The sequence below is a fragment of the Eptatretus burgeri genome, chromosome 2, assembly GCF_056783735.1.
Source record: "Eptatretus burgeri isolate ZD-2024b chromosome 2, Ebu_testis_v1, whole genome shotgun sequence".
In the NCBI taxonomy this organism is placed as follows: Eukaryota; Metazoa; Chordata; class Myxini; order Myxiniformes; family Myxinidae; genus Eptatretus; species Eptatretus burgeri.
In genome coordinates, this window is record NC_140962.1 from 44,528,221 (window position 1) to 44,541,833 (window position 13,613).

At 41.1% G+C, this 13,613-nt stretch overlaps 1 protein-coding gene across 4 annotated transcripts in view; it reads left to right on the forward strand.

Annotated features, from left to right (window-relative positions):
• VWA8 (von Willebrand factor A domain containing 8) overlaps positions 1–13,613 on the forward strand; it is a 321,146-nt gene that overhangs the window by 109,022 nt on the left and 198,511 nt on the right. For all 4 annotated transcript variants that reach the window (XM_085869177.1, XM_085869176.1, XM_085869179.1 and 1 more), the window contains 3 exons: positions 1,833–1,958; positions 2,750–2,827; positions 10,065–10,225. In XM_085869177.1, coding sequence (XP_085725303.1) covers positions 1,833–1,958; positions 2,750–2,827; positions 10,065–10,225 — 365 coding nt within the window. The remainder of the gene's footprint in view (positions 1–1,832; positions 1,959–2,749; positions 2,828–10,064; positions 10,226–13,613) is intronic.

Here is a 13,613-nt window from a genome sequence, read left to right on the forward strand (position 1 = left end):
AATTTCACCTCAATTAAGGTTTGCTGTACGTGGCATTCCCATATGAGCATCTGGCTTATAATGTTCTAACCCCATATTCATATTCCCTTTACCATGTTGATTCTGTCATCCGATAGAAATGCATTACATCGTGTATGTAATGTATTGTGTGCATGCCATTCATGAAAGTTGTTCACTGAAGACAAACCAATTCTCCAATATTGAATGCATAAAGTTTTTATTACTTGGAAGGAAAAAAACAATGTTAGTTATCAAAACATGTACCATCAGAAAATATCGATGTGTAACAAATAACATTCATGTTGAATTTGGATGTTTACGATGTTTTGATGCCAGGCATTGATAAGGTGTGTACAGAAGTGAAAATTGCAGTGGGAGGAGTCGGAGTCAGTTTGACAAAGAGGCTGTTGAATTTATGTATGAGAGAGGGTTCAATTCTGGAGGATTGGAGGACAGGGATAATTGTGCCGATATGGAAGGGGAAAGGAGATGTTCAAGATCCGGGGAAGTACAGGGGCATTATGCTCCTTAGTCATGTCATGATGGGAATAAAAAGGATTCTGGAGGAATAAGGAAGAGTGTGAAAATGGAGATCGGAGAAGAGAAGCAAGAGTTGAGAAAGGGTATGGGATGATAGAGGGGATGTTCGTGCTGAGACAGCAAGTGGAAAAGAAGTTGGAGGTGCAAGGTGAGATGGCATTGGGATTTGTGGACCTGGAGAAGGCCTACGTCACTGTCCCGAGAGAGATGGTGATGGTGACACTGAGATGGATGGGAGTGTCGGAAGCAGAAGTTCGCTTGGTGGAAGGGATGTACAAGGGAATGAAGGGAAAAGTTTTGTTGTTCCTGGGATATCTGAGGTGTTCGTGTGAACATCAGTTTGAGGCAGGGAAGCGCTGTCTGCTCACTCATGTTTATCATGGTGATGGAGCTGGTAAGCAGGAAGGTGAGGTTGAAGATTAGTATTGGTAGGATGCTGTATGATGACGATCTGGCTGTTGGTGGTGGATAGTGAGCAGGAGATGCAGGGAGTACTGGGGGAGTGGAAGGAGGCATTTGAGAAACGTGCTGAAGATGAGTATAAGGAAGACTCAGGTGATGTTGGTCGGGCAGCAAAGAAAATAAATGAATATCAGGTTAGAGGGAAGGAGATCAGACAAGAAAATAGGTTTGAATATTTGGAAGGAACAGTGAACAGGAACTGTGTAGAGGAAGATTCTTGTGGATGCAAATGCATGGATGAGGGTGGAGGGAGTAATGGTAGACAGAAAGATATGAAAGAAATTGGAAGGAAAGGTTCTGATTTTGTGTGTAACGCTGGCCAACTTTTATGGTCTGGAGATGGTGGCACTGACAGAGAGACAACAACAGAGGCTGTAGGTTTGCCAGAACAACTGGGTCAGGAGGATTGTGGGAGTGAAGAGGGTAGATAGAAAAAGGATGGATGTACTGAGGGAGGAGATTGGTGTGCAGATGAGCTTGACAGGGAGATTGGTGAAATGCTGCCAGAGATGGGCTGGATAATTGGTATGGATGGGGTAGAGAGAATGGCAAAAACAGCGGATAGGTTGAGGGAGCAAGGTAAGAGGAAAAGAGTGAGACTGTGGTTAAGATGGGAGAATTGTGTGTGGATGGATATCAGTAAGGTTGGGGTGGTTGAAGAGTGGAGAGATTTGGCTGAGGACAGAGGGAGGTAGCGGAGTATTGTGGTTAAGGCAGGGCAGAAGGTTGGTGTCATTGGACCTCACCCCTTATAAAGGGAAGAGGAAAAGAAGAAAATTTTTGCTTGGTGGTTAGTTGTTATCTGTCTTTTGTTCATTTGCTGTTTGTAGGTGCCAGCAGGTGGGCAGGTTACAGGATCAAGTGGCCGGTTCGTTTGTACTGCTGACCTCTCACACCTCCTCACCCAGATGATTCAGTCTCATGCAATTGGAGACCTCTGTCTCATTGGGCCAAAGGTCACCTTATTCTTTGTTATATATATATATATATATATATACCTACAGAATATACGTTGCTACCATGACTATCTGTTGAGTCAACTGAAATATTTTATTTAAAACAAAAGAAAATCCTTCCACCCCCCCCTCCCCACCCACAATCCCCCCCACCCCCAAGTCTCATCTTTTGAAATGGTTGATATAGTTGAAAAAGGCAAAGGGAGAAGCAAAGACAGAAAATATATGTGGACAGCTACACATCAATTTAGACCACTTTGCATGATGTGTATCTTACCGCTCTTGAAGAAACATTAACACCTGCACTTTCTGCATGATCTCTATTGGATGGTCATCTATCACATAGACTCATAAAGAACCCACCCTGAGGAAATTAAAATCACTTTTGGAGAGTTTGGGCTTTTTTCCTCAACTGCTTCTATTGTCAGCAGTCCCAATTTAGCGTATCCTCCTCAAAGTCTTGCGGACAGATCCTGCGGAAATGTGAAGTTGTGCTCCTATCTGCCACATGGAGTAGCCTTCAATAGCTCAGACTTTGATTTCTCTGTGCTGGTCATGTTATATTTCCTTCACAGGAGTCATGATATTCCATGACAACCAATCATGGTGTACTATATAAACATATGACTGTACTCTGGGGGCATTGCATGAGATGCGATTCTATCCTGTGTTTATTCGTTTTTACTCTGTTTCCGAAATTGGTTGTGTGTATTTTGCATGCATGCAAGTCTGAATTGTACAATTTCAACAACAGTGTGAATATTAAGATATAATTTGTGCCATATGTGCAGGGTTCAGGAAAAACTCTGATAGCACGTGAATTTGCTGCGATTCTGCATTACAGAGTGGAGACTCTCACACTGTACCAGGTCAGACTTAAAACCACTTAGTTTTGAACACTTGCTCAATGTGTCATCAAAATAAATATATGTGGCAGGCTCGAAGTGCTTTGCAAGTTATCTTTTTAGCAATTAGGATTGTATCCACGTACTCGTATCTCAACTTTTAAATGGTAAAGGGCAATTTTATTGATATATTAGATAGTTGTTGGTGATTGAACAACATCTGCAATGATAATCTCATAATATTAATATTTACTGCCTACATTTTGTGGCCAGTTTTTATTATGGAATGGTGATACAACACAAGCTGCATTTCTTTGAGTTACTCGTTAAATAAATGCTTCAAATTTGCTTTGCTGATGCTGAATCAAAAATAATTGTTTGTTAATCTACTGTAGTTGACTTGCATTGAACTGAATACAGTACTTTATTAGCTCGATATTAAAAAAGAAAATAGGACTAAATGTGACCACTCCTTCCAAAGTTAATCTGATAAACTGAAAAGCAACAAATAGTAGAAAAACAAAAATTGGTATCGGCGGTTATATACGAGAGCTGTTTGAATAGTTTGAAGTCCAACTATAATCTGGTGTAGGTAGGAAGTTGAAATTATTTCTTTGTCGTTGACCAAGTATCCACACACACACAAACTTCATGCTCCTAACTTGAACTGTTGTTCTTTCTTTTCAGCACCTTTAATTAAAGCCAATTGTGATCCTTGCAAAACAATGACAAAACTGAAGTTCTAGTTTCCATAAAATACCTGCATATCAAGGGTTTAAGGTTCAACGTTATTCATGAATACAGGGTGTCCCAAAAAAAATACAACTTTTCATCTGCAAAGAGGATGGTCATAACATATATTTTAAAAAAAGATATATAGCTGGATAGAAAGCTGAAAGGTTGAAGTTTATTGTACCAATGTCAAAATTGCCACCAAAATTTAAACTTTGGTATAGAATCGTCGTTTTCTTTTAGACCACATGTTCGACGTAGGCTCCACGTTGTCCGATCACTGCCTGCAAAAGCGTGTTGTCATGTTCTCCATCACTTTGGAAAACGTTTCCTGAGGAATGTTCTGGATTTCTCGGTGGATGTTTTCCTTCAGCTGATCAAGAGTCTGAGGCCTAGGGTTTCCATAGATCCTGTCCTTGAGATACCCCCACAAGAAGAAGTCTGGAGGAGTAAGGTCAGGGGAATACGGTGGCCACTCAACGTATTAGTAGAGGGAGATAAAGCGGCCCTCAAAATGTTGGTTGAGAAAACGCCTTGTTTCCCTGGCTGTATGGGGCGGTGCCCCATCCTGCTGGAACCACTGGGTTCTCATCTGGATCAGGTTTTCTCCTATGGGCCTGAGTACGTAGCTCAGGCAGATATAATTCCTGAATCATTTCGCGATAGTTCCTCTGGTTTACCATGCAAGTGCGTCCCTGGTCATCTTCAAAGAAGTATGTACCAATTATCCCATACCAACCAACAGCCACCCACATGGTTACTTTGAGAACAGATCGAGGCACCAGTTCAGTTGATGCATTATCAGGATTTTCAGTTCCCCAGTACCGAAAGTTTTGCTTGTTTACCTCCCCGGACAAGTGAGCATGGCATTTGTCCGTCATGTGAAGTTTTTTGAGGAAGTCTGCATCTTCCTCCAACTTTCCTGAGAACCAATTTGCAAAGTCTTGTCATTTGCGTTTCTGTTGATCAGTAAGCACCGTTTCCGTTTGAATTTTTTATGTAAAGGCATGAATGTCTTGGCGAAGGATCCTCTGAACGGTGCTCTTATAAATGCTTGTCTCGGCAGAAAGTCGTCAAATCGATTTTTTGGGACTCTGAACGACCGCCTGTCTCACCATTTCCACATTTTCTTCACTACGTCCTGTCCTCTTCCGACCACTGTGACCCTTGTGAAGATCACAGATGGTTCCCACATTGGTAAACTTTGCGATGGTGCACTTTATTGTCTGAAAGTTTGGTGCATGGCGCAAGTGGATACCGAAATGTCTCGAGTAAAGACGTTGCAACTTATGACACTTTTCGTCTAGTGCCAAAGTTCAACAATTTTCGTCCATTGTTGTACGGTCAGTCTTGGCATTTTTCTGGTGCTTGCTTGGTATCAAAATAAACTTCAGGGTCTCTGCAACAGGAAATGAAGCATTAGTGACAAAATTACTGCTTTTTTAGGATCAAACGAAGCATTTTGAAAGTTGTATATTTTTTTGGGACACCATATAAATGCTGCAAACCTTGGGTGGAGATGATCTCTCACACTTTACAGTAAAATAATTAAATAAATAAATAAATGGTCAGTTGAATTTAAATGTGGTGGAGACTACATTTAAACTTACCTCTATGCTTGTTGGCCGACTGCATCCGTGCCCTAAAACGCTGACACCATCTATGACATGGTGATGGACTACAGAGTAACTATCCATTAAATTTCCCAACATATTGGTTGTCAGAGTTCATGACATTCTGACCAACACACTTGGAATGAGGACAGTTTTGATAAGAATGGTCGGAAATTTCTCAATGCGGGTCAGACACGTGTTTGGATCAACATTTCTCGACAGCCTTTGCAATATTACAAAATCAATCCAAACATTTCTGTCTTCAGATTTGTTACTCGGGATGAAACCTGGATTCATCATTTCAAACCTGAGTTAAGTTAACAACAGTCGAAACAGTGTAAGCACACCTTTTCTCCTTCACAAAAGAAGTACAAGCCTATCTGTATCAAGCCTGTCTCTGACTGACACGGTCATTGCTCTAGTCTTTTGGGATATTTCTGATTCATTTATGTCTATCTGGGCAATGCAGGCGATTATGCTGGCAAACGACACAAATTTTGTGACTCCATCGAACAAGAATGGCGTGGAATGGTGCATCACGAAAATGCGCCAGCTCATAACCTGACTCCTTGCACTTGAAGCAGTTGCTGACTATAGTTTTTAACTGCTTCTGCATCCACCACATTTACCTGATTTGGTACCCCCTGATTTTCCTCTGTTCAGAATCTGAAAAATTCTTTCTGGAGAACCACATTTAAGAACTAGAGGGGGAGCACTCGGGAGAGTGCAAAACCTCCGCCGCCAATACTGCTCGGTCACTCAAGTACACCTGATATCCTATTCATTCAATTTGACGTCAACAGTGCTCACAGAGTTATAGTTTGCAACTTTCCCTTTTACTTTTAACTTTTACATACTCAATTCATTCGTCATAACTAGATTCCTTGAGACAGAAATTGATTTTACGTGGGTATATCCACCTGAAGTTCCAAAATCAGCCGTAATTATAATTTTGGCATGTTTTTTTGTTGGAAATCACTACTAACATGTAGAAATGCAAAAAAAACAAATCGAAATTTTGTTGAAAAAAAAGTTGCAAAAATTTTTTTTTCTCTAACATTTTTTTTTTTGGGGGGGGGGGTGGTTGGAAATCACTTAAAACATTTAGAAATGCAAAAAAAAAAAATTAAAATATTTTTTCAAAATGGCTGCCATAGCGGCCATATTGGATTTTGGACAAAGTCCAAAATCTAATGGAATGATCCTTGGACCATACCTAATCCCCCACCAAGTTTCGTCGAAATCCGTCAAGGAATTTTTCCGTAATACTGTTCACAAACAAACAAACAAACAAGCAGTCAAAGACTGGTACTTACGAAATCGTCAACTTGACCTCTGACCTTGTCTAACGAGAGGGGGAGCACTTGGGAGAGTGCAAAACCTCTGCCGCCAATACTGCTGGGTCACTCAAGTGAACCTTATGTCTTATTCATTAAATATGATGTCAACAGTGCTGACAGAGTTATAGTTCTTTTCTCCAACACTTTTTTTTTGGGGGGGGGGTGGGGTTGGGGGGCTGGGAATCACTTAGAACATGTAGAAATGCAAAAAAAAAATTCTCTTTTTTGGGGGGGGGTAAAAAAATTTGGGGGGGGGTTTGGAAATCACTTAAAACATGTAAAAATGCAAAAAAAAATTTTCTCTAACAATTTATTTTGGGGGGGGGGACCAAGTCCAAAATTTAATGGCATGATCCTTGGACCATACCTCACCACCCCCCCCCCCCACCAAGTTTCATCGAAATCCGTCGAGGAGTTTTTCCGTAATACTGTTCACAAACAAGCAAACAAACAAACAGAAAGGGGTGAAAACAGTAACCTCCATCCATCTTCGAAGATGGCGGAGGTTAATAAAAGCTGTTTCTCGAGAAGGTAGCGACGCAAACCAGAAGTTTCTATGATGATTCTGTACCAAACCATCAAAAATCGAATGTTTTGCATCTTTGACCTCACTGTGACCTTGACCTTTGACCTATTTTGACCAAAATCTAATCAGCGTCAGCCATCACCCTTCTGAATCACGTGGTGTAATTTGACATTGGTAGCTTCTTCCGTTCTCGAGTTATTTGTACCAAACCATCAAAAATCGAATATTTGACCTCACTGTGACCTTGACCTTTGACCGATTTTGACCAAAATCTAATCAGCACTAGCCATCACCCTCCTGAATCACGTGGTGCAATTTGACATTGGTAGCTCCTTCCGTTCTCGAGTTATCGTGCCTACAAACAAACAAACAAACAAACACACAAACAAGCAGTCATAGACTGGCACTTACGAAATCGTCAACTTGACCTCTGACCTTGTCTTATAAAAGCTGTCTCTCGAGAAGGTAGCGACGCAAACCAGAAGTTTCTACGATGATTCTGTACCAAACCATCAAAAATCGAATGTTTTGGATGTTTGACCTCACTGTGACCTTGACCTTTGACCGATTTTGACCAAAATCTAATCAGCGCTAGCCACCACCCTCCTGAATCACGTGGTGTAATTTGACATTGGTAGCTTCTTCCGTTCTCGAGTTATCATTTTTTAGATGTTTGACCTCACTGTGACCTTGACCTTTGACCGATTTTGACCAAAATCTAATCAGCACGAGCCATCACCCTCCTGAATCACGTGGTGTAATTTGACATTGGTAGCTTCTTCCGTTCTCGAGTTATCGTGCCTACAAACAAACAAACAAACAAACAAACAAACAAACACACAAACAAGCAGTCATAGACTGGCACTTACGAAATCGTCAACTTGACCTCTGACCTTGTCTTATAAAAGCTGTCTCTCGAGAAGGTAGCGACGCAAACCAGAAGTTTCTACGATGATTCTGTACCAAACCATCAAAAATCGAATGTTTTGGATGTTTGACCTCACTGTGACCTTGACCTTTGACCGATTTTGACCAAAATCTAATCAGCACGAGCCATCACCCTCCTGAATCACGTGGTGTAATTTGACATTGGTAGCTTCTTCCGTTCTCGAGTTATCGTGCCTACAAACAAACAAACAAACATACAAACAAACAAACAAACAAGCAGTCAGAGACTGGTACTTACGAAATCGTCAACTTCACCTCTGACCTTGTCTCATAAAAGCTGTCTCTTGAGAAGGTAGCGACACAAACCAGAAGTTTCTTCGATGATTCTGTACCAAACCATCAAAAATCGAATGTTTTGGATGTTTGACCTCACTGTGACCTTGACCTTTGACCGATTTTGACCAAAATCTAATCAGCACTAGCCATCAGCCTCCTGAATCACGTGGTGTAACTTGACATTGGTAGCTTCTTCCGTTCGAGTTATCTGTACCAAACCATCAAAAATCGAATATTTGACCTCACCGTGACCTTGACCTTTGACCGATTTTGACCAAAATCTAATCAGCACCAGCCATCACCCTCCTGAATCACGTGGTGTAATTTGACATTGGTAGCTTCTTCCGTTCTCGAGTTATCATGCCTACAAACAAACAAACAAACAAACAGAAACGGAAGGCATCAATATACTTACGAAATCTTTAGATTTCGTAAGTAACAAACAAACAAACAGAAACGGAAGTCATCAATATACTTACGAAATCTTTAGATTTCGTAAGTAACAAATAAGACCCGTATCTTGCCAAAAGGTGACCACGTGTGACTTATTTAAGGTCACACTGAGGTGAACAGAGCTGCTATCCACCAGGAGCGACTCCGTGAGGAATATCTGCCTACGAGAGATTCCGATGAGAATCGTTCTACAGAGTAACCATGAAAAATATGCGTTTGCGTCATCACGTCACCAAATGACGTCATAATGTCTCAAGCTTGACATATCTCGAAAGCACTCATCGAGGTGTTCAATTTGAGGTATTACACGAGATGGTACCTAAGATTTCAAAATTTGACCTTGGGGTCAAGAGCTTTCGACCTCCAGCGCTAACCATGAAGGTCAAGGCCAATCGCCACCAAAAACTAATCAGCTGAGCGCCAGACCATATACTACATTCCCATAAAGTTTGGAGATGATTCGATAAAAATTACTCAAAAAATAAGGGTTTCGTCGACCTCCATGATTTACCGCAAAGTGACCTTGACCTTTGACCTTGACCTTGACCTTTATGTGTGCTGAAGGTTATTGTAATAATACTACGATATGTGTACCCACAAGGGTTTCCAATGAGAATTGTGCTCTACAGAGTGATATAAAGGTGAAAAATCCAATGATTACAGACAAACAAACAAAAAAAAAACTTACCAAGTAACAGATCTTGCAAAAACTTCGTTTTGGCAAGATAACAAACAGAAAGGGGTGAAAACAGTAACTTCCAATCTTCGATGGCAGAGGTTAATGATGATAACGTGTGGGCTGTTGAGGACTTTTTGGGGTGTATTGTTTTATCCTCGACTGAGAGAGGATTTGGGCATTGCAACACCACTGGATCAAATAAAGTTGCATCTGAATTACTTTGAAAAATGTTGGCATTGTGAGACCCAACAATATCTCCACAGTGAGGCTCAGACATTTTCAAACACCCATTGTATGGTTTGAGTATTCAAAAGTACGTTTTCTTTTCCTCTTCATTATTATTGACTCAATTTTGTAGTTCTCTTTTGTTCATTGTATCCTGCAGAATTTTTTATTGATATACCTCTTTGATGGCATCCTGTTCAGTGCCAAGTTTCTGAGAATGCAGCAGCCAGCAGTATTTTGTAGCATCCATTGGTGTAACTGACATGAGGATGCATCAATTTTTCTGTGGGGATATAGAAATGGGGTCTTGCATTGTCACATGCACAAGATACGAAGTTCTATCTGGTATTTAATCAGCAGCCTCAAGCTGGACGATACTTAGGTGATGTAGTACAAAACGGAACTTTAAGTTTTTGTCAGACCATCTGTTATTTTTTTCAATTATGTATTACTTTCTGCCCATCTATAGGATATGTCAGGACGAGAACTGCTCCAGCAACGTTGTACAGATTCTGCAGGAGATTCAGGCTGGAGACCCTCTGCTCTGGTATCAGCTGCAAAGGCTGGGGACTTACTGCTGCTGGATGGTGTGCACCGGTTGCATCCAGCCACACTTGCACTGCTGCATCGGTAATTTGTCGCAAACGAAGGTCACATTTGTCGGTCACAAAATGTTTTTTGTACAAATTGGCTGAAGGGTCATAGTAGAGGACCTGGCTTAGACATGTATGCACTTAATTTAGGAGAGGATAACTCAGCTGTATTAGGCTAATATGACCCCAAGGAACAACTTGGGATGTGTGCCAAAATCTCTATCCGGGACGAACAGCCCGAAAATGACCACGCCCTTTTTCATCGAAAGTGTTACTTCTGACATAGCTGTATCTTCTAAACCGTTGGAGCTACAGATTTTCTGAGGTGCTCAAAATGTTCAGAATGGCCATGTTTATTTATTTATTTATTTAGGGGGTTTCAAAGAAGAATGTAAAATTTCTTATTTGATATTTTTTTTATGATAAAATGGCTAAAAACCGTTTTATTTACCAAACTTATTACCATACATACTGGAATTGCCATATATTTATTAACTTAAACTTTCCTGACTTAGAGAAAAGTTAGAAGATTTGTGTCATTTACTACAGTTGAACTGACAATTTGGAATTTGAACAATACAAGGGTTTTTTTTTTTAAAAAGAAAGAAAGCGAACATTTGATTAATATAAAGAAATTGTATTTTCAATCATTTACACACTACTAGTACGTTCCCGTTAAAAAAAATTAATAAATAAATATTCAAACCGCGAGCAAGAAACAACAACCACACAAGCCGTTTCTTCGCTCTCGCGTACCCGGACGTGCGTGGCCCGGAAGTTCGCATATTATTCGCAGTTACAATTATTCGCAATTTAGTTTTCATGCCCAAATATTCAATTTGCGCCAACGTATTTTGCCTTTTCCCAATGTCATCGCAAAGAAAAACAAAAAGAGAAGAGAAGAGAAAAAAAATTTCTTCCTGGTTCGGAGCACACCAGCTCACTCTGATGTTACCGAAATGTATGCACCGTCTAATATGAAAACGATCATAACTTGGGGCATTGTGTTTATCTATAAATGTGCATAAGAAATTGAGAGATTATTAGAATACACGAAGTCATCACTCTCCGGAAGCCCATACGTTGTAACCCGTAATGGGGAACGTGGCTGAGGTTCCCTTACCCCATCCGCCACGCCCATGCAACAACGTGTCTTGTCATTGGTTTGGTAAATAAATGGCCAGAACTTGGGAAGCACTTGTCCGATTAATATCAAACCTTGAAAAGGCACATCCTCAGGTCCCCAGCAATATACCTGGCAAGTTTCAATTAGATCGGACCAGTGGTTGTCGAGAAACAGCGGTCACACACATATACACACACACACACACAATTATAGATAGATTATCAATGGAATGTTTACTTAAAATGAAAAATAAAAAACAAAACTTATTACTTTAGTAGGCAGCAGTATCTCGAGAGCTTAAATGTTTCAAAGATCAACAGGGAAATTGCCCAACCACCAACAATACAAGTTTTAAAACCACATTAATACTGTTTATGTGTCACGTAAACCAGGGTCAGGAACATGAAGAGTAACACAACAGAGTCCAGGTATGAGGATGATGAGCAGTGTTCATTCAGTGATTCAGGCGAGTTTTTACAACAATCACCTCCCTTGCATTTGCAGTATTTGCAACACTTGATCCCAGCTACCCTGCAGGAACACCCATTTTTGCAAGCACACTTGCCACATGTGCAGGGATTTGGCAGTCTTTGGGTTTGGAGATCACAATCTCAGAGACTAATAAACTGCCCCTTCTTACAAACCCATAAGACTTGGCATTCATAATCAGGGTGGCATCTCTAAATGGGGCTTGGACCCACAGCTGCTGTTGGTAATAGCCTCTATGGATATGCTTCCTTGCATTAGTTGAGGTGCAAGTGGTTTTCTCTCAGTCCATCTTGAGGGCATTGCTATCAAATGCAGTGAGACACAGGTAGTCAAATGTCTCCAGGTCTGTTGATGGTTTGAGACACTTGACCAACAATGTCTCTGCCATCTGTATTGCACTTTCTGCTAGCTGAGGACAGTCAAAATTCAGGATCAGAGAGGAATTTCCTGGTTTGCGGACAGCATTCAGGGCTGCAAGTTTCGTTGATATCTTGCTGGTTGTATTGCACCCAATCAGCGCATGGAGTGCTGGGAGACACTTTGTGAGCTCGTCTCCCAGTGCTATGCAGATATCGTGGAGTGGTAATATTGATCTTTTCACTCCTGAGTTGCGGACGAGCCAAAGCTCTTGGAGGCCAAGATCTCTCCAATTGACTGTGATGTGGTATAACAGGCACACAAAGACGTCTGTGTCACCTGATGACAGCGTCATGGATGTAGCTCCTGACCGGTGACTTAGAATGTCCTGCACATGGAACGTCATCCTGTCATCAGCTTCATCGTGCGTGCAGTTGAGCCGAGGGAATGGAGAAGCACACCCAGCTGACACCATCCATGCCTGTGGTGATATACCGAGGTATAGAGGTTTGGTCCCGTGGTAATTGGTGGTGAGCCACTCAACATAGAATGCCTGGAAAGCAGTTTTGCTGATGGAAGATGACCAAAAGTTCTCTAATACCACTGGAACATTTTGGTTTGGTGATATCACATCAAGGACAACCATTTCTTTTGACTTTCTTCTTCTCCCCCTCTCTCCATTCTTGATGCTGTCCTCTCTGTAAGCATCAAAAACGATATGGATCTCATCACAGTTGTGCCCAGCATTGGTGACCATAGATGTCAAGGCAATAGCAAAGTCATGGAATGTCTTGATGGGCGGATCAAGATTCTTTAAGGGGACCTTTCTCACCAAGGCCATGAAGTCGATAATGATGGCGTGGATTTGTGGGGAGGTTTCTGGCCCTTTTTTTATTAGGTCATCTCTACCGAGATGACCTCATAAAGCCGGACCAAATGTCCGTCCGTACGTCCGTCAACAATTTTTCTTACAGATCTTGATGAAACTTAGTATGTGGTTAGAGGTCGATGAGTGTTGTACAACGATATAACTTTTGTCCGGGTTCAAGGTCAGGGACGAGGTCACGAGGTTACGTAAGTTATAAAAATCGCCATTTTCAAAACCAATCTAGTCTGCCATTCTTCAAGATATTCGGCAACTTTTTATTGATTATGATAGTAAAAAATATTATCTTGTATCTAACCAGACAGATTTTTGAATTTCCTTCCCGTTTGATCGTCACGTGATCTGGAAGATGGCCAAAAATGCCGATGTGATTCGCAAAGAAGGAAGGAAGGAGAAATTAAATATAAATATATAACACATTTTTAGCCTTTTATATTTATACATTTTCCAAGCCTGGTGTTGGCTTAGTGGTTAGGGTGGTGGCTTGGGATCCAAGGGTCCTGAGTTCAAGCCCCGTTGGCTGCTGAATTAACACCAGGGGGTTGACTCAGCCTGTCATCCTTCCGA